At 34.0% G+C, this 24,664-nt stretch overlaps 3 protein-coding genes and 1 pseudogene across 13 annotated transcripts; 1 reads left to right on the plus strand and 3 right to left on the minus strand.

Moving 5' to 3' along the window:
* Positions 1 to 1,952: 1,952 nt before the first annotated feature.
* LOC104719748 (uncharacterized) lies at positions 1,953 to 4,146 on the minus strand. 2 transcript variants are annotated; one of them, XM_087468199.1, is made up of 2 exons: positions 2,539 to 4,146; positions 1,953 to 2,197 (listed from the first exon to the last, which is right to left on the minus strand). In XM_087468199.1, the coding sequence occupies exon 1, from the start codon at positions 3,368 to 3,370 to the stop codon at positions 2,543 to 2,545; it is 828 nt and encodes a 275-aa protein (XP_087324325.1). In that variant the 5' UTR covers positions 3,371 to 4,146; the 3' UTR covers positions 1,953 to 2,197; positions 2,539 to 2,542. The 2 variants fall into 2 exon arrangements, with proteins under 2 accessions (XP_087324325.1, XP_010436018.1); XM_010437716.3 differs by having other exon boundaries at positions 2,530 to 4,146.
* Positions 4,147 to 10,854: 6,708 nt separating this feature from the next.
* On the plus strand, positions 10,855 to 13,493 carry LOC104719749 (cytochrome c1 2, heme protein, mitochondrial). Its single transcript, XM_010437718.2, has 8 exons — positions 10,855 to 10,956; positions 11,155 to 11,248; positions 11,515 to 11,726; positions 11,834 to 12,113; positions 12,200 to 12,271; positions 12,347 to 12,463; positions 12,557 to 12,622; positions 13,112 to 13,493. Exons 2-8 carry the CDS (start codon positions 11,189 to 11,191, stop codon positions 13,226 to 13,228), a joined length of 924 nt encoding a protein of 307 aa, XP_010436020.1. The 5' UTR covers positions 10,855 to 10,956; positions 11,155 to 11,188; the 3' UTR covers positions 13,229 to 13,493.
* Positions 13,494 to 13,723: 230 nt separating this feature from the next.
* Positions 13,724 to 15,540, minus strand: LOC104719751 (putative methyltransferase At1g29790; annotated as a pseudogene). Its single transcript, XR_015569192.1, has 3 exons — positions 15,403 to 15,540; positions 14,538 to 15,246; positions 13,724 to 14,414 (listed from the first exon to the last, which is right to left on the minus strand). The product of XR_015569192.1 is annotated as a putative methyltransferase At1g29790 (transcript).
* Positions 15,541 to 19,039: 3,499 nt separating this feature from the next.
* On the minus strand, positions 19,040 to 23,583 carry LOC104719752 (sister chromatid cohesion 1 protein 2). Of its 9 annotated transcripts, none has more exons than XR_756673.3 (13): positions 23,155 to 23,527; positions 22,335 to 22,614; positions 22,214 to 22,251; positions 22,088 to 22,134; positions 21,868 to 21,938; positions 21,044 to 21,786; positions 20,850 to 20,961; positions 20,639 to 20,769; positions 19,983 to 20,566; positions 19,816 to 19,849; positions 19,648 to 19,734; positions 19,426 to 19,558; positions 19,040 to 19,324 (listed from the first exon to the last, which is right to left on the minus strand). XR_756673.3 is itself a non-coding variant. In XM_010437720.3 (13 exons), exons 1-13 carry the CDS (start codon positions 23,276 to 23,278, stop codon positions 19,229 to 19,231), a joined length of 2,415 nt encoding a protein of 804 aa, XP_010436022.2. In that variant the 5' UTR covers positions 23,279 to 23,527; the 3' UTR covers positions 19,040 to 19,228. The 9 variants fall into 9 exon arrangements, 3 of the variants coding, with proteins under 3 accessions (XP_010436022.2, XP_010436021.2, XP_087326651.1); XR_756672.3 differs by having other exon boundaries at positions 19,816 to 19,852; positions 23,155 to 23,517; XM_010437720.3 differs by having other exon boundaries at positions 19,648 to 19,669.
* Between the last annotated feature and the right edge of the window lie 1,081 nt (positions 23,584 to 24,664).

The following is a 24,664-nucleotide window of genomic DNA, read 5'->3' on the forward strand; positions in this document are numbered from 1 at the left end:
GTATTGGCGGACAAAAGTCACTTTTGTTTCCCGCTACATAATTTTCCTATCATAGCGTTAATAAGATGCTATTAAAAAGTAAGCGAAAAAAAATCTCATCTTTCATAGCAGTGACGGAAAATGAGCTATATCCGTCTGCTATCAATGTACATATTTGTTGTAGTGTTGGTCCAAATCAGAGAGTGCTGGACCAATCAGTCTCAACCATCTATTCCACCACTACGCAAAGTTTTAATCCACGTGGACTTTCTCCTCACCAATAGCGTCGCTCTTCATTTATCCCCATCACACATTTATAAAATAGTATGTTATAGGACCATTTCTTTATAGGTCTAGATTGAGAGATGCTAGTTTACAAAGAATAAAAGATAGAGAGATGCTATCAAATCAGAAGGGAAAACAAAAAAAAGAGATCGTAAGATGCTAATTGGGTTTTATTTCTTACATGCATACAGTTTAAATAGTTGAAAGTTTTAGAAGTTGCATAACAAATATAAGTATCCAACGAAAAAAGTGATAAAGCTCATTTTGAGGAGACTCACTGTAGGTCAAAAGTTAAATTTCATTCATTATGATTTGTATTTAAATTTAAATTTGCTCTTAAAAGAGTTAGCTAAGCTAGTTTGATTCTTTGTTTCTAGCTTGAAATTTTTCATAAAATTGAAGATAAGCGCATTGATCAGCAATTATTATAAAAAAAACACTCATTTAGTTATTTTAGATACTTTCAAAAACTTCACACTGGAAGAAGCGAACGTAAAAGACTTTATTTGCCTATAGATTTTCTAGACTCGCTAACCCTATGTGAGTACATGAAGTAATTTTGAGACAATTGGATTTGCTCTTCTTCAATATTATTCTAGCTAGAGCTACTATACATAGGGAGAATGCAGACATGCAAGTACATCATGCAGCATTAAAATACATATAATGTTTCACTTATCGCGATAACTACTGAGTTTACTATTCGCTTTTATAATACTTTTTTTTTGTCTACAATAATAGCTTATAAATTCTTTAGATATATATCTTACGTAATTCTTTTAGGTCAATATTGTTTTTATTTTATTTTTATTTTGTAGACTTTAGCTTATTCGAGAAAAACAGACACGTGATAGGCTCCTATTCGTTTTCTCGTCAACCAAAAATTCCATCACTGTTATAAAATTCCACAAGCCGAGTCCACAAGAACGTGATATCAACGTACGGGTTAGATTCATCTCACAACAACACTTGAACGGCCACGATCGATAAAACTGAGCCCCAACCAAACACTTCTCTCCCAGGTATGGCTATGGCATGGCGTCACTAATTCAACGAAACAAGACAATTAAACAGAAAGGGAAAAAAAAAAAAACATAAAACATGAAAGCTCATTGGTTGATGTCTCTCTCTGTTGAGATGCCATGTGTAATATATTTTTTCCCCTGTGTGTGTTTGAGTGTTCCGTAACCACTTTATTTATTCCCTCCCTTCGATAGACCTTTTTGCAAATTTATATTATTTGTATGTTTTTCTTATAACTTTTTGCTCAGCCAATGAGAATTCTCCATATGTTGGGATTCAAAAGCCCACGAAGATTTTTAGATGTGATGTAATCATCATTATTGGCTACTGCAGAATGGGTCTATCTAACATGCGCATATAGCATATCGACACTTCTATATAATAAAACCATAAATATACACCTAGCTAGTTCAGCTATATTCACACACATATATATATGTGCGTACAAAACCTTCAAATGTAACCCAAAGATCTTTTTCTTGCAGCATATGTAACTCCAAAAACTACAAGATGAGATTGTCCAATAATGTAGAGACTAATTCACATGTCGGTAATGAAATCTCGAGGATCTTGTTCAGTTGTTCTTAAAAACACACATCGGATTCTTCTCTATATATATATATACAGTTTACACGGTTGCTGAAATCCATATATTACTAATTAAGTACACTAATATAGTTAACTGTTTATTTATCTTTTCTCCAAAATATACATAAATAAAAGTACATACAAATATGTATATGTTGTTGGTGGCTTTGGTGCATGAATGCATAATAGTGTCCCAGTACAGTTCATTTATCTCTCAACCATAAACTACATTTATATTCAACATATATAACTTCAATAGATTTAGATATGTTCACTCTCTTGAAATGCCAATTCTCCCTTGTTTCTATTTTGTGACGATGAACTGTAAAATAAATTACATATATTATCTTAAAACATGCAAATTTAGATCTATGTTATACCCAAATGATAGGTATAGATAAAAATGAATTCAAAAGTCAAGCAAATGCCATTATAGTCATGCAAATGCCATAATGGCAATTTCTAATCTATATATAAGGTTCTCTTACACACAAATTTATTCTGGATCGGAAGACTTGATTCTCAAGACTTCCCCCATATATATTAGCATTAAATTCGTTTCTCTTTTGTATAACACTTATTAACTTCCTAATACACAAAGTTGGAAAGAGTGATTAAGTTGTGAGATTAAACCACCTTAATTAATGATCTTACCCTCTATACCTCATCAGAGCCAAAGAGTTAAAGCTGCACTAGTATCCAACCTCCATGCAAATCCACCAAACTCCATCTTCCACACATCACACGGCACCGTTTTAGTGTACTTGGTCTCTTGCCACGTGTATTCCAGTCTTACCTTACACGTAAAAGTTCGGTAGTCAAAAAACGTCGCCGTTTGGTCAACCACCAACCATACAATCACCTCTCCACCGAACCCGCCGTCTCCGGTTACTATCTTCCGGTAAGCCTCGTTAACCATTACAACACGGTTCGAACCATCCGATATGAAACCAGGACACGTGTCTTTGTCTAAAGCATCCTTGATCTCTTCGTCCGTTAACCCTACCGCATGGGATACCGAGCCACTGTTAACGGACTCCACCGTCACCCACGTCTCTACCGGAACCCGTTGCAGCAGCACTTCATCGCCGCCGTTAAACTTGAGCCACGTGTCCGTTTCACAGGTTTCATCTCCGATCATTGCTTCCACCGCTGGATCCAGATTAGTATGATGATCCAAACTCAACGGCGTAGATCTCTCCGGCAAGAGCTGTAGCGTGACGATATCTTCCCGACCATTCTCCGGATCTGTCGAGCTAGATCTGACGCCGTCGTCCGTCTTTGATCGACACGTGGCTTTACTATTCTTGGAAACCCTAACGTACTTCCTCTTCGTCCTTCTCATGATACTCGTATCTCCGACGAATGGTTGACCAGTAGTCGTCGGCTTTGGAGCGATCGGACGGTACTTAAGCATGAGAGTATGAACAGAGGTGTTATCTTGCGCTTTACCTGCGCATCTTAGCGTCCGCCATAACTCATGATCTTGATCCATTTCTCTCTCTCTCTCTTTCCTCTATCTCTCTCTTCACTCTCTCTCTCTCTCTTTTCTATTTCTCTATATTCTTTCTGTGTCTCTCCGGTGGCCGAAGAGATTAACATTTGGGAATAGGAGAACGCCACGTGTTTAGGGCAAAAACATATATATGCGAGACAGTACTTGGATCAGTGGATGGTTATGTGTGCGTCTCATTTAGTCATTTATGCCTTCGTTACACTAATTTTATGTCTCTTTGCTTCTTTTGTTTTGTTTGAACTTTTATTTTTCCGATAAAAGGAGAGATTAACTATTATTATTTTCTTCAAAATTATTTTCGTTTTTTTTTTGGTTTATAAGCAAATCCTACGTTCCTAACCAATTACTTGTGAGTTGTGACTAATTTTTAAAACCTAGGATCTGTGTTTCGTCCATCTTATCATAATAAAAGCTCCATTTATCAGTAAAATAATGTCAATTTGGGTAGGTGTCGATATGGGTCATTATATTGTAGTTCGTTTGTTTTCTTGGTGGATTTTAATTAGATTTCTTTAGTCCATATATTATAGGGGACACTCAATGAAAGGATTAAGGATTTCTATTTTTTTTTTTTTTGTAAAGGGTTAAGGATTATACAAGCCAACGATTACCGGTCGTCGTCATGGGCTGATATACTTTGTATATATACGACGCGTAATTATATTAGGTTTAGTTGATTACATGTTTACCATCTCTTCGTGTTGTATATGCATGTATTATTAATTATTATATGTATATATTCATATGCGTTAGATTGATCAGTTCATATATGCGTGAGTGATCAAATCCAATAAAGAAGCCCGAAAAAACTTGTAAACATTGTCTATTTGTGACTACCGGCCGTTTTGATCAGTTGACGTATAGAGAAGTTCTTTAAGAAACTTAGAATAACTCTTTGATCATAAAAACTAGTAGGTATACACTATTAATCAATTGTGTAATCTGTTTCGTCACTCTAATGTATAATATCTATGTGCTTTCTAACTAATTAAAGTATAAAATACAAATGACAATATAAAAGATGGTACATTTTGCTCTCAACAACACTCTCGTTTTCACGTGGTTTATTAAGTTAAATACATACCTTATTACATTTCTAAACAAAAATGCACTAGATGGTGTTCAATCGGCTTTTATCATTCGGAATTGGTTCTGAATAATTTAGATAATTTTTATGTATATATAAACTGTACGGACACAAGATGGCTCGGTTTTGCACGATATTAGTTCCAGCTATAAATGGCATGGTAGACTACTTGGCAGCATATATTTGTATAAAATATGACTGTAAATCTTCTGAAATATCTCGTCGGGCTCAAATCCTATAAACGGGTATTGAGATACGAGATTAACAAAGCTCTCTCCGTATTAACAAAACAAAACAAATATGTATGGTCGAAACCGATTAAAGAGCAGGCACACACACACAAACATTAATTATACTATAAGCAATGTGACTTTTTTAACATACATCTCTCCACATATAAACATACACATTGGTCGACATGATAATTTAATTGGATGGTTATCTAAAGCACCCAATAATTCTGGGAACTGCGATGCGTGATTTGATTGGCTTATTGCTCTTTTATTATTATGAAATTTATACTATTAGGTGTATGGGTCCCATGATCAGGCTAAAACAGCATCTGGTGTTTTTTACCTCATTTCAAGACTATTCTTCTTATTATGGTCCTTCCTTCTCCTCTCAACCAATCAAATTGCATGAAGTGTCCTCCATTTCAAAATGGAAAAAGCTGGCATGTCAGTGCACATTTGCAAATATATATACGTATAATTTCTATCTCTTTCTATTTAAAAATATGCATGTGTCTATACTGTGTCTCCATTTATGGAAGTGTAAAGCGATAAGCCTTAAGGGCATCTCACTGTTCCGTGGTCGGACCTATGCATCCCCGGTTCTAGGGGTGTGCCCTCATACAGATTTGGTTTTTTGAAAGGAAAAAAAATGGCTAGTTATATGAAGTATAAAAGAAAATATGGTCGTATATTATTGTATCTTCGACTACACGGAATATATGTATTGCATGGTCACATGTATAAACTATATGACGTTATGTGGTCAACACTATACCGGTTGACTGATTCCGGCGAAGACCAACGTTGACTCCAGCGTTAACCAAAAAAAAAATATATCAACATTTTTTTTTCTATTAAAAATCAAAATAAGAAATATTATATATAAACATTTTTGGTTTTTCATGATTAAGAAACATATTCAATTCAATATATCTTTAATGTATTTATTTTTATAATTAGTTAGTTTTATTTTTGAAGCTAAATAAATGATTAAATAAAAATCATTAATAATTATTTTCAAGATATATATATATATATATCTTTGATAACCAGATTATTTAAATACTACAAAATCAATAAAATCAAATTCAACTACTTTCATTAGAAAAAAATAATATTAGGATAGAAAATTGAATATATTTTTAATTATGAAAAACCATTAATGATTTAATATAATTTTCTTTTAAAAAACAAAAAAAATTAGAATACAGTTTTTTAGAATACATTTTTTTGTACTCTAAATTTTGTTTCTTTAAAAGCAATTATATTAAATCATTAATGGTTATTCATAATTAAAAACATATTCAATTCAATATCCTAATATTTTTCTATATCTCTAATGTACTCATTCTTATAATTAGTTAATTTTTATTTTTAAAGCTAAATTAATAGTTAAAAAAAAAATCATTGATAGTTATTTTCAAGATGTAATATAAAGGAATTTGCAAAAATACTCTTATTCTATACCCTTTTGCAAACATACCCTCAAATCAAATATATTGTTTTGCTAAAATCATTTTATAACATTAAAGTATCTAAAATTATATAGTAAAAGTATCTAAAATTTTATACAACATTTACCATGCAAGTAGTTGAATTTGATTTTATTGATTTTCTTTGATTTTATCTACTATTATTTTTCGAATGAAAGTAGTTGAATTTGATTTTATTGATTTTGTAGTATTTAAATAATCTGATTATCAAAGATTTATATATATATATATATAGATATCTTGAATTGAATATGTTTCTTAATCATGAAAAAACAAAAATGTTTATATATAATATTTATTATTTTTGAATTTTAATAGAAAAAAAAAATTTGATACATTTTTTTTGGTCAACGCCGGAGTCAACATCGGTCTTCGATGGAGTCAGTCAATCGGTGTACCGGATTGTATGTTTATGGTGTTGACCACATAACGTCGTATAGTTCATGCATGTGGCCATGTAATATATATACTTCGTGTAGTTGAAGATACAATAGTATACTTGGTATGTTTGACCATGTTTTCTCGTATACTTCATGTATCTAGCTATCTTTTTTCCTTTTTTAAAACTAACTGAACTACACAAATAAAGTAATTCTAGTTTGAGAAAAGAAAAACAAAATGTTCTGGTTTGGGGGTTTTAAAAAAAGAAATATATTTTCTTTCTTTTTGTTAATCATATAGGTTCGTTTAGAGTTCAATTCGATTCAATTTTAGGGTATAATTAGGTTCAATTAGAGTGTGTTTCAAAAAAAAAAGGTTTTAATTAGAGTTTGGTTCATTTGTATCTTATACTTTCTATATGGTTCAAGATTTTTCCATTCTAATTTTGTTTTGGTTCATTTGTTATCAAGATGTCCTTAATCTAAAATTCAAAATTAGAGATATTAAGGATTTGTGATATTTGTATTTGCATCTGATAAAGAAAAATTCAAAGGAATAAATCTTTGTATTCATTTTCTTTATATAGAGCACCAAATAAAGCATATAAACTAAAAGCATATGGTCTGATTGGTAACGTATCCAAAACTGTACAGAAAAGTTGTAAACTAGAGCTGTAAGCTTTTACGGAATAGTGCAAAACTGTAAGAAAAAATTGTACATGAAAGCGGTACAAAAAAGCTGAGAGTAAAGTTTTGAATAAAGTGTTTAGTAAAGCTTTTGTGATTGGTAAAAAATCAAAGCTGTACACTTGTACCGCTTTGTTTTTGGTTACCAATCACACCCATAGTATTCATTTACTAGACATCTAAAGTTCTAAACCCTATGGAATCGATCGTATGGGTTTTGTCAGTTTGGTTTAATTTAAATTCCTTTCAATTCAGTTAAAGTACAACTTTGACTAAACTCTGTAACCAAAATCATTGTTGTAATCAAATAAATAGATGGGGTTGTATGTATGTAATCAACAACAGCTCACCTCTTAGTTCGCCCTATTTTCTCTCTCGTCGCTTCCTTAGTTCAAAAGTCTCTGTTATGCCTTTGACCGGCGCGTGGCGGCTCATATAGCGCCGACGTCGGTCACCTCCTTTAGTTTCTTGCTTAGTTTTCATTTCTTGTTGATGTTTCTTGCGGTGTAATCTTCTCTTTAAGTTCTTTTGGTTTCGTCCAAAACAAAGTTTTGAATTCGATCTCAGATCCAGAATTGGATATGTCTTTCAATTTCATCTCTTTGCTTCAGATTGAGTTGTTTCGATTGGTCTGTACCTTTGTCAGTTGAATCAAATATTTGGAGGTGGTGCAACAAAATTAGGTTCGGTCCTAAGACTACCTTCCTCTTTTTAAGTGAATCTGATTTTTCTAGCCTTTGGTTCATCTTTAGAGTGAAGTCATCACGATGGGATAACAGAAAAGGTTATCATCAACTCTGTGAAGAAGATGTTCTCGGGGCCCCTGTTACCTTGCCCATCAGATGAAGTTTTCTTCCTCCCCGCATCCTTAAATAAAAGCTTTCAATCAGAGCATATCAGCAGCTATAGCCTTGTGTCTTCTCCTGGATTGGCTGAAGCGCTTCTGAAGAGGTATTGGGTTGAGTTTCAATTGAAGATATAGCGGTATAGAAGGGGTTGATTTCTTCATTTTTGATGGTGCTCTTCTTCATCAAGGTTCTTCAATTTTCCTTGTTAATCTGTCTGACTTCAACGTTATCCTTTCGCCTCATGAGCGATTGTTTGTTTGTCTGCTCTCTGAGTCTTTTTCCTTTGCGGACAAAGGACTCCTGCATCGTTGCCTTCATCGTCTTGGAGTTAAATTTCCCTCTAGACTGACTTGGTTTCTAGAGTTAAATTATTAGTATCTTTGCAGCTTGGTTGATTTTGTTTTAAAATATGGTGTTTAGTTTGTAAAATTTCCTTGTTTAGACTTAAGTTTCTAGGGGTTTTTCTTTTTACATGCTGGCTCAGCCTCCGAAAGGATTTTATCTTTTTTCGGCGATGTATAACTCAAACGCATTCCATTAATGAAAATCCTTTTAGTGAAAAAAAAGATGGGGTTGTATTTAAACATTTTTTTTTTTTGTCAACCAAATATTAATTTAGAAAATAACTCCAAGGTTGGTTGCCCAAACCGGAGGATCCATGTTTACAAAAGAAGTTTCAGAAGAGAAAGATCTCGAAGAACGAGCAAGACAGTCTGCCCGTATATTTGACGTCCGTGGGATCCTCGAAAGCATGAAGGAAGGAAAAGATGATCGAAGTAGGCTGAAATTATCCAACAGGTTGGAGAAAGCACACCAATCATCGGAGACTGCACCATCATCACTAAATCTGCATAATTCATCTCAAAACTCTAACAGTTAACACCCGCCGCCAAAAAGGAGTTCATCGCCCAAATCAAAGTCTGAAGCTCCGAATGTAGGGGAGAAAGGCTGCGTCGCTGGCTCCGTGCTCCAAAAACATAAATATTTTTAATCATAGTATTAATATAATTTCAAAACAACACAAACTTTTTGAGGGTTTTAAGATTATTTAATAGGCACTGATGACCAATTCGCAATAAGAAAATTGTCTCAAATGGAACCTCTATTTTTTTTTGTCAGATAAGATAGATATATATGGAGTTAAAGATGCCGCTCAGGAGGTGCCTCTCATCCCATAAACTCACTTAGCATTTATTTTAGGTACAAAAATCGCAAGACAATATACGTACGTACTCATATATATAGTTATGCATTCCCTAATTAATTCCAACAATAAAAGCATAATTATCTAGCTCTAAGACTAGTTAATATATTAGCGTAGCTTTTTGACAAAGTATAATGGTCCTTATAGAAACTACGAGAGGAATTAGATAACATTATTCAAATTAACCGTCTCACATAATCATCTCATATAAATGAAAAACACGTAAGAAATTAAAATTACTCACACTCGAGACATTCAACAAAAAGATCCCATTTCCCCTAATATATAATATATATCTTTACCTTTTATGCACTAAAATAAGAATTTACAAGTATAATCAACCAATATATGTTAAGAAAGATATGTATCATAGCTTGAAAATATGTAGAAAAAGCTCCGTTGACATCTTAGGTAAAATTATTTTCGGTGACTTTAGATTCCTTTGCCGAGCCACAGTTTATGATTGCAAAAAATTAATGAGTCTGCTTATGTCTTTTTTTTTTTGGACAAAAAGTCTGCTTATGTCATATATGATAAGTTGGGAAAGAGATATGTTTGAAATGTGTCTATATAATAAGTTGCTTCTTTTTACCAAAGAAATGCATTCATGATCACCTCTGCGGTCAGGAATTTTGTGGTCTAGATTCCTTAGACAATAATGACTTAAATGAAATCAAAAGATGGATGCATAGATCTCAAGTCTCAACCTATATTAATTTCGTAGGAATGTTACCGTGGTATATTTTTAACAAAAAAAAAAAATGTTATTGTGGTCTACTCATCGTTCAAAGTTTCATATACAGTAGAACCTCTATAAATTAATACTCGGTAAATTAATAACCTCTATAAATTAATAAATTTTTCCGGTCCCAAGTTGGGACTAGTATAATTTTGGACACTAGTCGATAAAATAATAAATTAATAATTTTTTTGAAAATCTCATGTAAAAATATGGTCTCATCAATATCATAAATTAATAATTAAATAAACTAGTATATATATATATATATATCTAAGAAAATCTAGTGAAATATGAATCTATTGTTGTTTATTTGTTCTTGAATTTGCATTCTTGTTGGAGAGCATCTCTAATCTTTTTGACTGTATCAAAAACTTATGGTGTTGTCTTCTCAAATCGCATCAAAAAATTGTAGAGAGTTCTTGACGCAATAATTGCTTCTTTACGTGTAACTGGTTCTAAAGGTACCGTGATATCTTCTTCAACTACATCATCATCTTAAAAAATAGTAGTAGCAATTTATTTTAAACTCTGAATTTCTGATAAAAAATTCTTTACATAAATTAATATTTTATTAATTTATCGATAAATTAAAACTTCCATAAATTAATAAAATTTTATAGTCCCAACCTTAGTATTTATACTGTACATTTTGGTACGTACCTAGCGAAAAGTATTCCAGAGATTTTCTTTTTGTTGGGTATACGGGTAGGCCTATAATGGGCTTTAAAAACGATATTAGGCCCAACTAAATTGAAAAAATCTCAAGTTGTTGTTGTGTGTCACAGTCGCGTCATCTGGAAGACATACATTTTCTCTGGTAATCTGTTTACTTCTTCTTCTTCTTCCTCCTTTGTGTTGGTCAATCGCCGATATCGTTGCTTCAATTTTACTGTGAGTTTTTATAATTTTTCCTCGATTCTTCATTTCTCACATCCGAATCAGCCATTTCTTCCTTTGCTTTTTGTTTACTGGATCTATATAGAGAATCGGATTTTTTTTCTAGGGCTCTACGCATTTTTTTCTTGTTTTGATATTTGTGTATGTATGAAATGGCATCAAATGGTTGAGAATCGTATCTGTTTGTTTCAGCGAGGTTGATTGGTACAAAAGTAGTGTTCATCAAATGGTTGGAGGTGGTGTTATCCAGCAGCTTCTTAGAAGGAAACTTCAATCTCAATCAGTCGTGAGTTTTTTTTTAACCCTATAACATATTTTTAGGATCTGTTTTAAGAGAGGAACCATAGGTTTTGTTTTGGTTCTTGTGTATACAATAATACAATTCATATGTTTTTGTTTTGCTTAGACATATTGATTTGTGCTTAGAGAGTATGAAAAGAGTAGACTTTTGTTTCCTTAAGCATATACAACTACTTGGCTACTTGGTCCCGGTAATTTTTTTTTTTTTTTTGTTTTTTCTTACTGTTGTTCTGTGTTATCAATCCACCACAGGCAACTCCGGTATTGTCATGGTTGTCTTCGAAGAAAGCTAATGAAGATGCTGGGTCTGCTGGTGTAAGAGCGTTTGCACTCATGGGTGCTGGTATTACAGGGTTGTTGAGTTTTTCTACAGTGGCATCTGCTGATGAGGCTGAACATGGTTTGGAGTGTCCAAACTACCCTTGGCCACATGAAGGCATTCTCAGCTCATATGACCATGCTTCGTGAGTGTTTATTCAATCTACACTTTTGTCTCAGTTATACTTTTAATTGTAATACTAAAGCTGAAAATTGACAAATTCGGAGACCGGCGTTGATTTGCTATGAGCAGGATCCGTCGTGGTCACCAAGTTTATCAGCAAGTCTGTGCGTCTTGCCACTCGATGTCTCTGATCTCGTACCGAGATTTGGTGGGTGTTGCCTACACAGAGGAAGAGGCAAAGGCAATGGCAGCTGAAATCGAGGTTGTTGATGGACCAAATGATGAGGGTGAGATGTTCACCCGACCTGGTAAACTCAGTGACCGGCTTCCTCAACCATACTCAAATGAATCAGCTGCGAGGTTCGCCAATGGAGGAGCTTATCCACCTGATCTAAGTCTTATAACTAAGGTCTTGTGCTATTTCACTCAATTTGTTTGCTTTTTATCAAATTCATCGTCTGTGATCTAAACAGCAGCTTTGTTTGGCTCTGCTAGGCACGTCACAATGGCCAAAATTATGTCTTTGCTCTGTTGACTGGTTACCGTGACCCTCCTGCTGGAATTTCGGTATATTCGCATCACTTGTATTTTTACAACTTCAAATTGTTGGATTTTAAAATTGATCCTGTGACAATGGTACAGATCAGAGAGGGGTTACACTACAATCCCTATTTCCCTGGTGGAGCAATTGCTATGCCAAAGATGCTTAATGATGAAGCTGTGGAATATGAAGATGGAACCCCTGCAACAGAAGCACAGGTTAGTTTTCCTCTGCTTAAGGAAAGAATTACTGACCATATAGCTTTATCATATTTGACCTCTTTATTTTTTCTTTGTTTAAATGTGATGCAGATGGGTAAAGATGTTGTATCATTCTTGTCCTGGGCAGCTGAACCAGAAATGGAAGAGAGGAAATTGGTAAGTTTCTTTGTTTGATCATGTGATTCCATTGTTTAAGCTGTCGTTTCTATATATACAAGATTGCATGCAACAGGGGTGTCTATATTGGGGTTCCGTCATTTGGTTTTCAGATTCAGTCTTAGAAAATTGTAACCAAACTAAAACCGCATAGTGTAGATTGGTTTGGTTGGATTTTGGTTTAGATATAGAAGAAATATTGTACCGAGTTATCCATGTTCGGTTTAGCAGATTGAATTCCCATAGTTGCATGTTTGTGTTGACCACAACACCGCTCTTGTCTTTAGACTGCTAATCCCAGACCAACAGTAACCCATTCTAGATACTAGTTTGCTATTATGAGACTTGAACGTATATGTTCTAGAGCATATTGTTTCTTTGTATTCAAAACTGTAATGTTTGGCTCTAAACCAACCCCCAGAGGGAACCCGCAAAATTTGGTGATCCAACTATTAGGTTTCTGTTAACGTTGGTTCTATGTGTGTGCAGATGGGTTTCAAATGGATATTTTTACTGTCTTTGGCTCTGCTTCAAGCTGCATATTACAGGAGACTGAAATGGTCAGTACTCAAATCCCGTAAGCTTGTTCTCGACGTCGTGAACTAATCCCGTGAAGATCAGCTTTTCTCGGGATAATAAGCATTAATCTTGAAAGGGATGAAATGGTGAAATCCCACTTTTTTGTTTTTCTCCAAAGACATGTTTCTTTATTTATCGTTTAGAGAGTCTCTAATGAGAGGGAAAAGAAGTTAAGTTTCTTTTCTAACCTCATATTTTGCACATGGTTTTGAGATTGTATTATTTCCATTTCTGTTTGTTTGTCTCCGATGCCGGTCTCGGGTTGTCTTAATAAAAATATGTGGTTTTACAACCTCTCCTGTGTATATCAAAAACATGATTTTGTTACAATTCGAATTGCATAGAAATCAAAATCTGCATAATTGTCGACTGGAGGAAGATTTGAACTTAAAAATCTGAATGCCATCATTGTGTTAGTCATTAGATTTGTAAATGAACACAAAACCTGAAACCTGATAGATCAAAATTGGTCTTGACCAACTTACTTCTCTTGTGAACTCGAGTTTGTATAACTTTGAAAAATGCGGGAAGAATATATAGGCTAGATACGTTAGGACAATACCAGACAAATTACACAATCCTACAAACAAATGTTACAGAACTATCATACAAATCGGACGAAAGCTCAAAACAAAAATGCACACTTCTGGTTGTCCCTTAGAAATCAATCACATATAAAATATAATGAGCTCAAAATTTAATAATAACCTTTGAGAAAATACCAAAAAAATAAGAACAAATCAAACTCTGGCAGGCTTCTGCAAAACAGCCGAGAGATAAACCTCTGCTGCATCAGTTTTCTCTCCAACAACCCATTTCAGCTTCTTATACCCAAACCGCTCAATCAAACGCGTAAGAACTCTCTTATTCTCCTCATTCCCGCAATAGAAATTATCCAACCAGAACAATCCACCGGGTTTCAAGATCCGATCAAGATCAAACATCAAGAACTCCAGCTTCTCAGGCTTACTACCACCCGCTAAATCCAATCCACTAGAAGCATGAATAAGATCAAAAACATTGTCGTAGAACGGTAACCTCTGATCCAAACTCATGAACAACGGAAAAATACCTCTCGCAGCTACGAACTCGCTGAAAGGTGCACCTATATTCAACGTATTACTGATTATATTCACATTCTTTTCAGCCATTTTAGCAGCGAACGTACCTGATCCACTGCTAATATCGAACCCGATCCGGATTTTCCCATGGCCTAAACTCAAAACATCATCTATCAAGAAATCAGTCTTCAACTTAACCTTAACAAACCTATCTTTCTCATGACTGTTAGCAGCTAGATCAAAGCAACCAACACAGTCCCGGCTCAGTTTCTTACCTTTCAAGCAATCGAAATTTTTGCAGCCAAGACCGCTCCAGTTAACACTATCGTTACCAACAGGTCTCCACAACGAATCAGGAAACGTAGCGAGATCTGGCTTATGTAACGTTTTAGCCAAACATCGACGGCGTGGTACGGTTCACAAGCGCGGAGTATCAACTTCTGCGCTAGGCTCCAATCATCAGGACACTTGTCGAAGACATTGGACGTTTCGCAAGAATGTCCAACAGATGCAACCATCTGTGTGATACCAGTACGCGAGTCTTTGCCGAGAGGAAGCTGGTGTTGTTGAAGGAACAGTTTAAGCTCCTGAGGAACTTCGGGATGCGAGAGATCGAGAGATTCGTAACCAACCATCTTTGTCTCCATCTTAGTGAGTGTGCGGTGAGAGGAATCGATTTCTCTGAGGATGAGGGAGAGATGCTGAGAAACCAAAGAGACGTTGTTGGAATGAAGAGGATGGTGCGCGGTGTTTCATTGGGAACGAGACGAGAAGGCGTATAGTGCGAAGAGGTTTGTAGTGACTACAGAGAAGAGCATAAGGAGGTTGATGTCGGAAGAGAAGAGCGTTGATCGCCTGAATCTTGCGGTTCCATCACCAATCTTTAGCGATACGGATCCCATCTTAAGCGTTACACTTCAATATTTTGCATCAATTCACCAGTTGTACCGTATTATATTGTTGGAACCTAACCTATGATTGGATCTGCAAATACAATTGTTTGATGTTTAAGATACGATCTTGAATACCAAAGTAGAAAAAAAAAAATACAATAAATCAACTGACGAAACAAGCAAAAGAGAAGATCTCAAAAAAAAAAAAATGTGGGGATTTAGTAAAAATTATCAATCAGATCTTAACCAAATCAAGAAGAGTAGAACTGTAGAAAGTCACTATGAAAGTAGAAGAAAGCTACTCAAAGACTGAGGATCGCCGCCGACACAGTCTTCAAAAAGTCAAACATATATTTTGTAAACGTTTATTTCTTTTAAATATAATTTAACATTTATTCAAAAAAAAAAAAAATATAAAGACTGAGGATCGCCGCCGACACAAGAATTATAATAAGTGATTTTAATACTGTATATTCGACTTTTCAAATTTTATAAATGGGCTTTTAAGTAAAACGCCCGATATAAAATTAAATAAACTAAATAGTCCATTACAACATTTCGGTAGATTAATCAACAAAGAAAGAAAACGAAGATCAAAATTCGATTTGTTTTTCTTTCAATCCCAAAAACGTTATCCAGGTTCTCTTGATTGCGTGATGAATAAACTTATCAAGGATCAGACCGACTTTTAGAGCCAAAGAGGAAATCACAGGGAAAGATATTATAATCACTAGGATGCCGGTCCGTACGGGGAAAATAAAACTTAAAATAATTATCATTGTTAATTTCACATTTCGAATGAAAATTTGTTAGTAATTTTTTAACTGTATAATATAAAAAGCATAAATAATGACTAAGATGAATTAACTAAATTAGTTAAATAAAATATTTGTTATATATATAAATGAAAAATCGATTCAGTGACAATAAGAGAATAATGTTAAAGATATAAATCTAGATTTACTGAATCATACTCAGATAATCAATTTTGAAAGATATTCACATAGAATAAAATTTAAATCATTATTCTATCAAAATTTATAAAAAAATAATAAGAGAATAAGGGAGAAAGAGCTCATAGTTGCAACTGCAACCAACCAAATTGACTAAAAAAATAAATCTATGAAAACTTAGAAATCACAATTAATTATCTATTTTAATATTTGAAAGAGATGATTAATACAATTAGATGGAGAAAGACACCAAACAAAAGTTAGATGAATGAATCAATAAATAAAACAATTCAAATGTTTTAACAAAAATGAGTGAATTAATGTTGATTAATAAATTAAAAGAATATAATACTCAGAATTTTTAAATTTGGAGGTATTAAACAATAGTCAAATAACAAGAACTCTTTTCAAGGTCCATATATATATATATATATATATATATATATATATAAACAAAGAGGTGTGAAACAAAAATGTGCGAAAACTAACAAATGTGAACATTGAAAGCTGGGAGTACGACGAAGAAACACAATTGTTGGATCAAAATATTGCAACTTTTAAGATCATTAACAAATATAAACAATTAGATGAGATAATAAAAATAATCTCATCCGTTATATTTAAATTGACCCCTAAAAGTGAGTTTGCTATAATATATAAATATATAAATATATGATTTTATTTATTAACTTGAAGTTTAAAAAATACAGAGAAAACAATAAATTCAAAACTTGCTTTTGTATTCCATAAAAGTTTATATATAATAAATAAAGAGGTGTAATATATAAAGGTGAAAAACATAGAAGGGTGAAAAAATGTGAAAAAAATTAATAGGTGCGATTTTTGAAGATGGGGGTGCGACAAAAGTTTGACAAAAAAGGGGGTACACCGAAAAGATGCAAAAATATGAAAATAAAGACGTGTGAAACAAAAAGGTGTGAAACAAAAAGATGTAAAACTAACAAGTGCAACCATTGAAAGCTAGGGGTACAACTAAAAAACACAATTGTTGGATCAAAACATTGCAGCTTTATATAAACAAAGAGGTGTAAAACAAAAAGGTGTGAAAACTAACGGGTGTCAACATGGAAAGTTGGGGGTGCAACGAAGAAATACAATTGTTGGACCAAAACATTGCAACTTTGAGATCATTAACAAAGGGTGAGATCATTAATAATACTCAAAGAACAAAAAATCTTTTCAAAATCCATAATAATCTGTATATCTATATATATATATATATATATATAAACAAAGAGTGTGAAAATAAAGAAGTTTGAAACAAAAAGGTGTGAAAACTAATAAGTGCAACAATTGAAAGCTAGGGGTACAACGAAGAAACACAATTGTTGAATAAAAATATTGCAACTTTATATAAACAAACAGGTATAAAACAAAAGGGTGTGAAAACTAACGGGTGCCAACATGGAAAGTTGGGGGTGCAACGAAGAAACACAATTGTTAGACCGAAACATTGCAACTTTTGAGATCATTAACAAAGGGTGAGATCATTAATCATACTCAAAAAACAAAAAAATCTTTTCAAAATCCATAAAAATCTGTATATATATAAAAACAAAGAGTGAAAACAAAGAGGTTTGAAACAAAAAGGTGTGAAAACTAACAAGTGCAACCATTGAAAGGTAGGGGTACGACGAAGAAACACAATTGTTGAATCAAAACATTGCAACTTTATATAAATAAACAGGTATAAAACAAAAGGATGTGAAAACTAACGGGTGCCAATATGGAAAGCTGGGGGTGCAACGAAGAAAAACAATTGTTGGACCGAAACATTGCAACTTTTGAGATCATTAACAAAGGTTTTAATATGTGCAATTTTTAAAAGAAGGGGATACGACGAAGAAACACGATTATTAGAAAAAAAAAAACTTGCAACTATCGGACTCATTAATAATTTTAAACCGTTAGATGAGATAATAGAAATAATTTTATCCGTTAGATTAAAGTTAACCCTCAAAAGTGGATTTGCTATTATATATAGATATCAAATGAACAATCAGACTATTGATATGATGTCCCCTATATGTGACAAAAATAGATAAGCCAACATAATCATAGAGCTAAAAGAAAACGAAAAACAAACTAAATACAACAGAAGATAAAGTAGCTAAGCCAACAGAGTGATAGAGCAGATTAGCTAATGAATCGTACTTGTTCTGCTCCTTGTTGTTCTTCACAAATTGAGACGACTTGGAGAGGTTAGACGATACTTCAGCCTTGTTGTAAAGGGCCGCTTGAGTCAAGTTGCATTGCACCATTAACACTAAGATCCTCTATATAGTCTACAAAGGCGTATACTCTGTAATCGCCATCAGCTCCAACACCTAGGATTTCAACAATCTGGAGAGTGTTCTTTTCCGGATTGAAGTAGAAAACGTAAACCGCTTTAGACGCATAAATCATGGACAAAACAATGTCACCGGTAGCAGTCATCCCAGAAACAGAAAGATTGCGGTCAAACTTAACAACCATCACTCACAACCGAAAAAGAGTAGACATGTTTTGACCATTCCTGCTTATCGACATCCTCTAAAGCCACATACTCAACTTAAGGGGAAATCCACCAGAATAATAATAACCATCATAATCCATTGAATCAAAATGTAACTATTAATGCCTTGTAATGATGCAAACTTATAGCACCATTACAGGGCATCATAATCCACTGTTAAGAGTACCAGAAGCTCATGAAGAAAACTAAACCAACTCCACTGAATCAAAATGCAAATGCAGATTTGAAGAGTTGGCTGTATAGGCAATGGAGTTTATGAAGTGGAGGCTAAAGAGGTATACCCCAAATAACATGGCCATCTTTCAAATACCACACCAGGTTGTATCGCCCCCTAAATCAGATTCCAGATCGTGACAAGAGAAGAACGTAATAAATCATACGAGAAAAATGAAAAGTAGTTTAAAGGTCAGATTTAGACTAGTCTACATTGTCTACTTTAGATCGTCAATTATTCTTACTAAAAATAACTTGAAAGAACAACTCAAAACTAGCTACTTTGTTAAAAGATACTAAAAGCTAACAACATTAGTCAGAAACCTAACTGAAGGAATCTGAGGAATTCTAAGTAAAGAAAATGTTCATTTTCAACAAGCTTTTTGTTGTCTAGTGAATGGCGTGAGAAGAACATCACTATATGGACTATCTTGCTTCACTTCCAAGTACCCTTTGGTCTTCAACACCTGCAAAATCAAAATTCAGAGAGTTTCTCCATCTTAGATCTTCTATGGAGACAGTATTAAAAGAGGTGAAAATATGAGATTTTGAAATTTATTGGACATACCAAAGTATCGTAGAAGAGTCTTGCACTTTCCTTCTGTATTCTTCCTCTACACAGTTGCAACAAACTCACCTTCTCGTCTTCTTCTCTTTCCCTCTGCTCCGTAAAAGTCTTTTCCAAGAATTTCGCCACATTCCTGTACAATCTAGAGTCAGAAAACCAGGATAATCGTCTAAATGTAAAAGCAAATCAGAGAGATTGATATCGAAAGTGTGAATTTGTAACCTTGTTCTTGCTGACCATGTCTCTGCAAATCAAAACATCCATAGTAAGAAGACATCACGATGACGGACATGCAACAAAAACAAACATCTAGACAAGATTTGGTCCCGACATAAGTAGTGTATATTTTGATTGTTGAAACTTTTCACTCAAAAGCTACATATGTTTTACCTTGTTGCAAGTCCTGTCTGTCATCTGCATTCACCTGCTGAAGCAGAAACAAAAATCGATACCTTGTAATTAAATACGAAAGGCTAAAAGAACTATAAAAGCTTTCCTTTTGCTACGATAGACTATAAGAACTATCAATGCCTTGTAATGATGCAACATAGCAGTACCTCGTCGTTCATTAAAATCGTATCAAGATCTCTGTTTTCCACACAATACACAGACGGGTGCTCATTCAAGGAAGTGAAGGGGCTTGCAGGTCTGGTGTCTTTATAACAGGTCTCAGGGTCCTTGAAATATCTTGCCGACATTGATTCCCTCACCGGCGTTTCAGGTGCAATCTCTACTTGCTCGAAGACTACTGGTGTTTCTGGAGCAATCCCTGTGTGCTCTGATGTCCTCACTGGTGTTTCTGGAGCAATAACTGAATGCTTCACTGTTGTCTCTGCGGCATTTTCTGTTTGATGAGCACTTCCAGAAGCTGAGGAACTAGCTTCCATCTCAACCGGAACCTCTTTAATATTTCCTACTGTCACTTTCAGCCCAGAAAGAGCAGAAGCCTGAGGAGTCTCCATAATTTCTTGAGCATTCTGAGTCTGATCAGAAGATAAAATATCCCCAGTAATTCTGACAGTTAAACGAGAAGAATTTTCCCTACGTCTGGCAATTTTATCATCTTTAGGGAACCCTGTCGTTGCCCAGTTTTTAAGCTTGATGGGCTGACAAAAAAGCGACTGGAGTTCCACAGAATCATCTGTGGGATTACAACAATCAGCAAACACAGCAACACAAATCGATTTACAGCTAATTATGAGGTTTTACTTACACTGAATCAAAGGGTTCAAGAAACTTCGTGCAGCAAAACGTTTGGTTCTCCTCTCAGGACAGTCAGTATGAGATACGTTTCTCCGTTTTGAAAGCAATTTACTTGAGTCCTCTATCATTTCCTTCATAACTCTACAATAACAGAAGTACCAAATATTACACACTTGTATGGAACTCTGCAGATGAATATATTTACGAAATAGTTCTCTTACTTGTTCGAAATAATCACTTCATCATCTATCAGACATTTTCTCTTCCGTGAAACCCGAGAAGACTCCTTTGCAGCCGGAGTAGGAATGATCGAGAACTGAGGGCTTGTTTCCCCTGTATTTCAAAGTATAGGTTAACACGTTAAAATCATAACTAAGTATCTTTTTTGAAGCACATAGTTCTAAAAAACATGCACCTCCAGATTTTTTCAACGGCAAAGGTGTTATTGGAGTGACAGCAACTGGCATATCTGTTGCATTAAACCCTCTACTGGGGTCTTTTGAAACAGTCATGTCAGAGAGAAAATCTTTCTCAGAACCATTGAGATTCTCTTCAGGAGTCTCAGATTGCTCTTTACGAGACCCATGAGACAACTCAAATTTCATCATTTCCGCTTCACTACTGCCTCGACATTTCTCTATGCCTTCTGGCAAGTCTCTGGAACCAGTCACACACACTGGTTCTTCCATAGTACTAATTGCCGGGATCTCTTTCTCCCCATCGATTCTTCTGGCACCAGAAGGTTGCTCCTCAATTCCGTGAATCGCTTCAGGACTTTCGCATTCAGAAAGGAGGGACCCTCTCTGCTGCTTCATTGGGCAACTTGTTTCCACTGAGGTTTTCTCCGATTCTGAACTCTCCGCGTGCCCATCTCTGTGTAGATTATCGCCTAAGATTCCATGAGGATCCACTAGTCCCCGCACAATGGTACATATGGTTTCTCTAACTGTATGTTCTTCTTGAGCTTTTCTTATATCTTCAGACATTTGCGGTTCCACATTAATATCATCTGATTCTGGATCCCCTCTTTGCCTAGATGCATTCTCATGATCTCTAGAATCATCCAGTGGTTCCGCTTCTGTGACTCTGACTGATGCTTCTTCAGTAGTATCTCTGACATTTTCTGCGTCCATGTCCATATCATGAGCGAAACTCTCACTGCATCAACAAGTTTACACATAAAGTTGGGATTGTGTCTGTTGATTACATGAATAGAACCAAAAAAACTATTGCACTCACTGCTTGGTTTCATTCTGATTGGCAGAGAAAGTTTCATGAAACGTAAACATGAGGTCATCATCCATGTCAAACTACAACTCCACAAAGCATTAATGTTATAACATGTATATTCACGAAATTACTGGAATAAAAGGAATGGAATCAAGAAGTAATGTCAATTTACGTTGTAGTAAAACCGAACAGTTAGACAGTCGGTAGTCTATAAAGTGAGAAGCCATACCCTTTCCATCGAGTACATGTTCATGCTCTCTGTTTCCTGACTTCCATCTGTTTCATCGCTGTGTAGTGGTATTAGTACATGAACAATGAGGAGGTTCACTGCAAACAACTTTAGTAGTTAAATTACCTTTCAGTGTAATATCTTCCTGCGGCTTAACATTTCCCCTGAGAAAGAAGAAGAAACAAAAAGTGAGACAATGAAAGAATCTCTGCGAAATACATTCTGTATGGGAATAACAAAAGCATACCCATGAAAATCTTCCAGAATCCCAAGATCAAACTCAAAAGCATCTAGTTCGAAACTCTCAGGCAAAACAATGGAAAAACACGCAGTAGATGCAGGCAATGGCACGGCTGTCTTTTCTCTGTTCTTCTCCTTAGCCACAAACTCTTTTACACCGATCAAAGCTTTGTTGCAATCATCGAACAAAAAGTCCACCTTCTTGGAATATATCCTTACAACACCCAGAAGAAGATACGCTAAAACCCTGTATGTCAACGCATCTAACTCTTTTTGCAAGATCTGATCTGCGCATCCAAAACAAACCCAGAAGAATTACATAATCATAAACGGCAATGAAGTAAAAAAAAATTCTTGAAATGTCAAATGTTAATAGAAAAACAAATCCATCTTTCTAGAGGATATAAGGACTTAAGAGATCAAGCGAACTAAATGTTGGACAAAGCATTCTGATACGCAAAGAAGATACTTTTATATGAGACTAAGCAGATTGATACTAGGGATTCAGACTTAAAAGCGTCAGTACAAATATCACTGAACATAATTTCGAAGGTTCATTCAGGCATTTTATCAAACAACTGATGAGCAAAAACAACTAACATAGAAAAGAAAAAAAACTCAAAAATATCAACAGTGATCTCTAATTGACGCTGCCAATAGAAACGAACAAAACCCTAAATTTTCTATTTCAGGTAAAAATTTCAACTATAAAGCTGGAAACTTTCACCCAATCGATCACTTGATTCAAGTCTACACCGGTAAAAAAAATCCCATTTTTTAGAACGGGAAAAAGGAAGAAGAAGAACAATGTGAAGGAGGAGACGAACCAACGGAGGAAGGTATATGAGTAGCTTTGACTTGAGCTTTCTTAAGCTTCTTGAAGAAATACGCAGCGACCCAAATAGCTCCTAAAGGTCCATTTCTAGACACGAGACATTGCGAGTAAAACATTTTTGGTCTTTTGATCCCTTTTACTCTCCCAGATTCTGTGTTTTTTTTAACACTAAACTAAAGGTTGGGTTATTAATAAGAGAGAGAGAGAGAGAGAGAGCTCAGAGGAAGCAATAGCTTCGTAAACACTGAAGCGAAGCAAGGAGGGAGAGAAAAAGTAAGAAATCGAGGAGAAGAGAAGAAAATAAAAGAAACGGTCAAGCGGTGTACGGAACAAGCTTCTTCAAAACCCCGATAAACACTTTTCTTAATTTTAATTTTCTTGTTAAGTCACGCTTAATCTGTTTTTTTTTTAAATTCGTTCTAAAGTAATTAAAATTTTGATAAAAATAAATTGGCAAGTAATTTCTTTTAGGAAATTGAAAATGTGTACATACATAAATATAGGTGTATTTATGATGTTAAGTCATAAATTTAAATCTTCCTAATTAGACGGTGACCAGAAAATCACACCTTCTTAATTATGCATTTTGTAGATGGTAGATTTTGCTTCTTTTTTTTTTTTTTTTTTTTTTTTGAGAATTGTTTTTTTAATTGTGCATTTTCCCTAATTTATTTTATAAGAGTGGAAAATGTTATGAGATAATTTATAATTAATCTTGGACTAAAGAAGTATTTATATTAATATTTTTGAAGTACATTTTGTGTTATGCCTTTTAGTTTTGTTTATTTAAAAAGTTATTTACAACATTAACCTCTAAAATTTTTCCAAAACTAACATTACTTCAGATTTTGTTTCCTAAACATTTTATATTTCATTCCAACTAAATAAATAACATGAATCAATATAGAAATAGAAACTATCATATATTTAACCACACATTCTGTTGTGTTTTGAAGATATTCTACATCTGAATCTTTCGCAAACAAAGAAAACAACAATTTGATTCTCATTTTATTTTTCAAAACTTGTGAGTTTTGATTTTTAACGTAAACAAAACTTCGACTGACATTTATATAAATATTATAATTAATATATATAAACTTAAACAAAATTTTAATTATTACGAATATGTAAAATTAAAAAAGTTTAAAATACTATATAATGTGGTTATATAGTAGATGGGTTATAAAAATGACATGTTGGAATTAATAAAATATTATTAAATTTGTGTTAACACGGGTTAAATCCTTATTTAATTATTTATCAACACTACTAATATTAAAATATTTGACATAAAATCAAGTTGATTTAACTAAGATTGTGTAAAATAATTAAATCATTAAGAAAAATGTGACTTAATCACAGAATATAAATTACTATTATGTATTTAGATCTCTTATTTTTTGTTATAATTAATAATTAAAAATCAAAATAAAATCTCAAACACTAAACAAATAAATATAACAAACATATAGTCATAAAGTGTATTGCGGGTAAAAAAA

Source organism: Camelina sativa, chromosome 10 (assembly GCF_030686135.1).
Source record: "Camelina sativa cultivar CO46 ecotype springtype chromosome 10, ASM3068613v1".
In the NCBI taxonomy this organism is placed as follows: domain Eukaryota; kingdom Viridiplantae; phylum Streptophyta; class Magnoliopsida; order Brassicales; family Brassicaceae; genus Camelina; species Camelina sativa.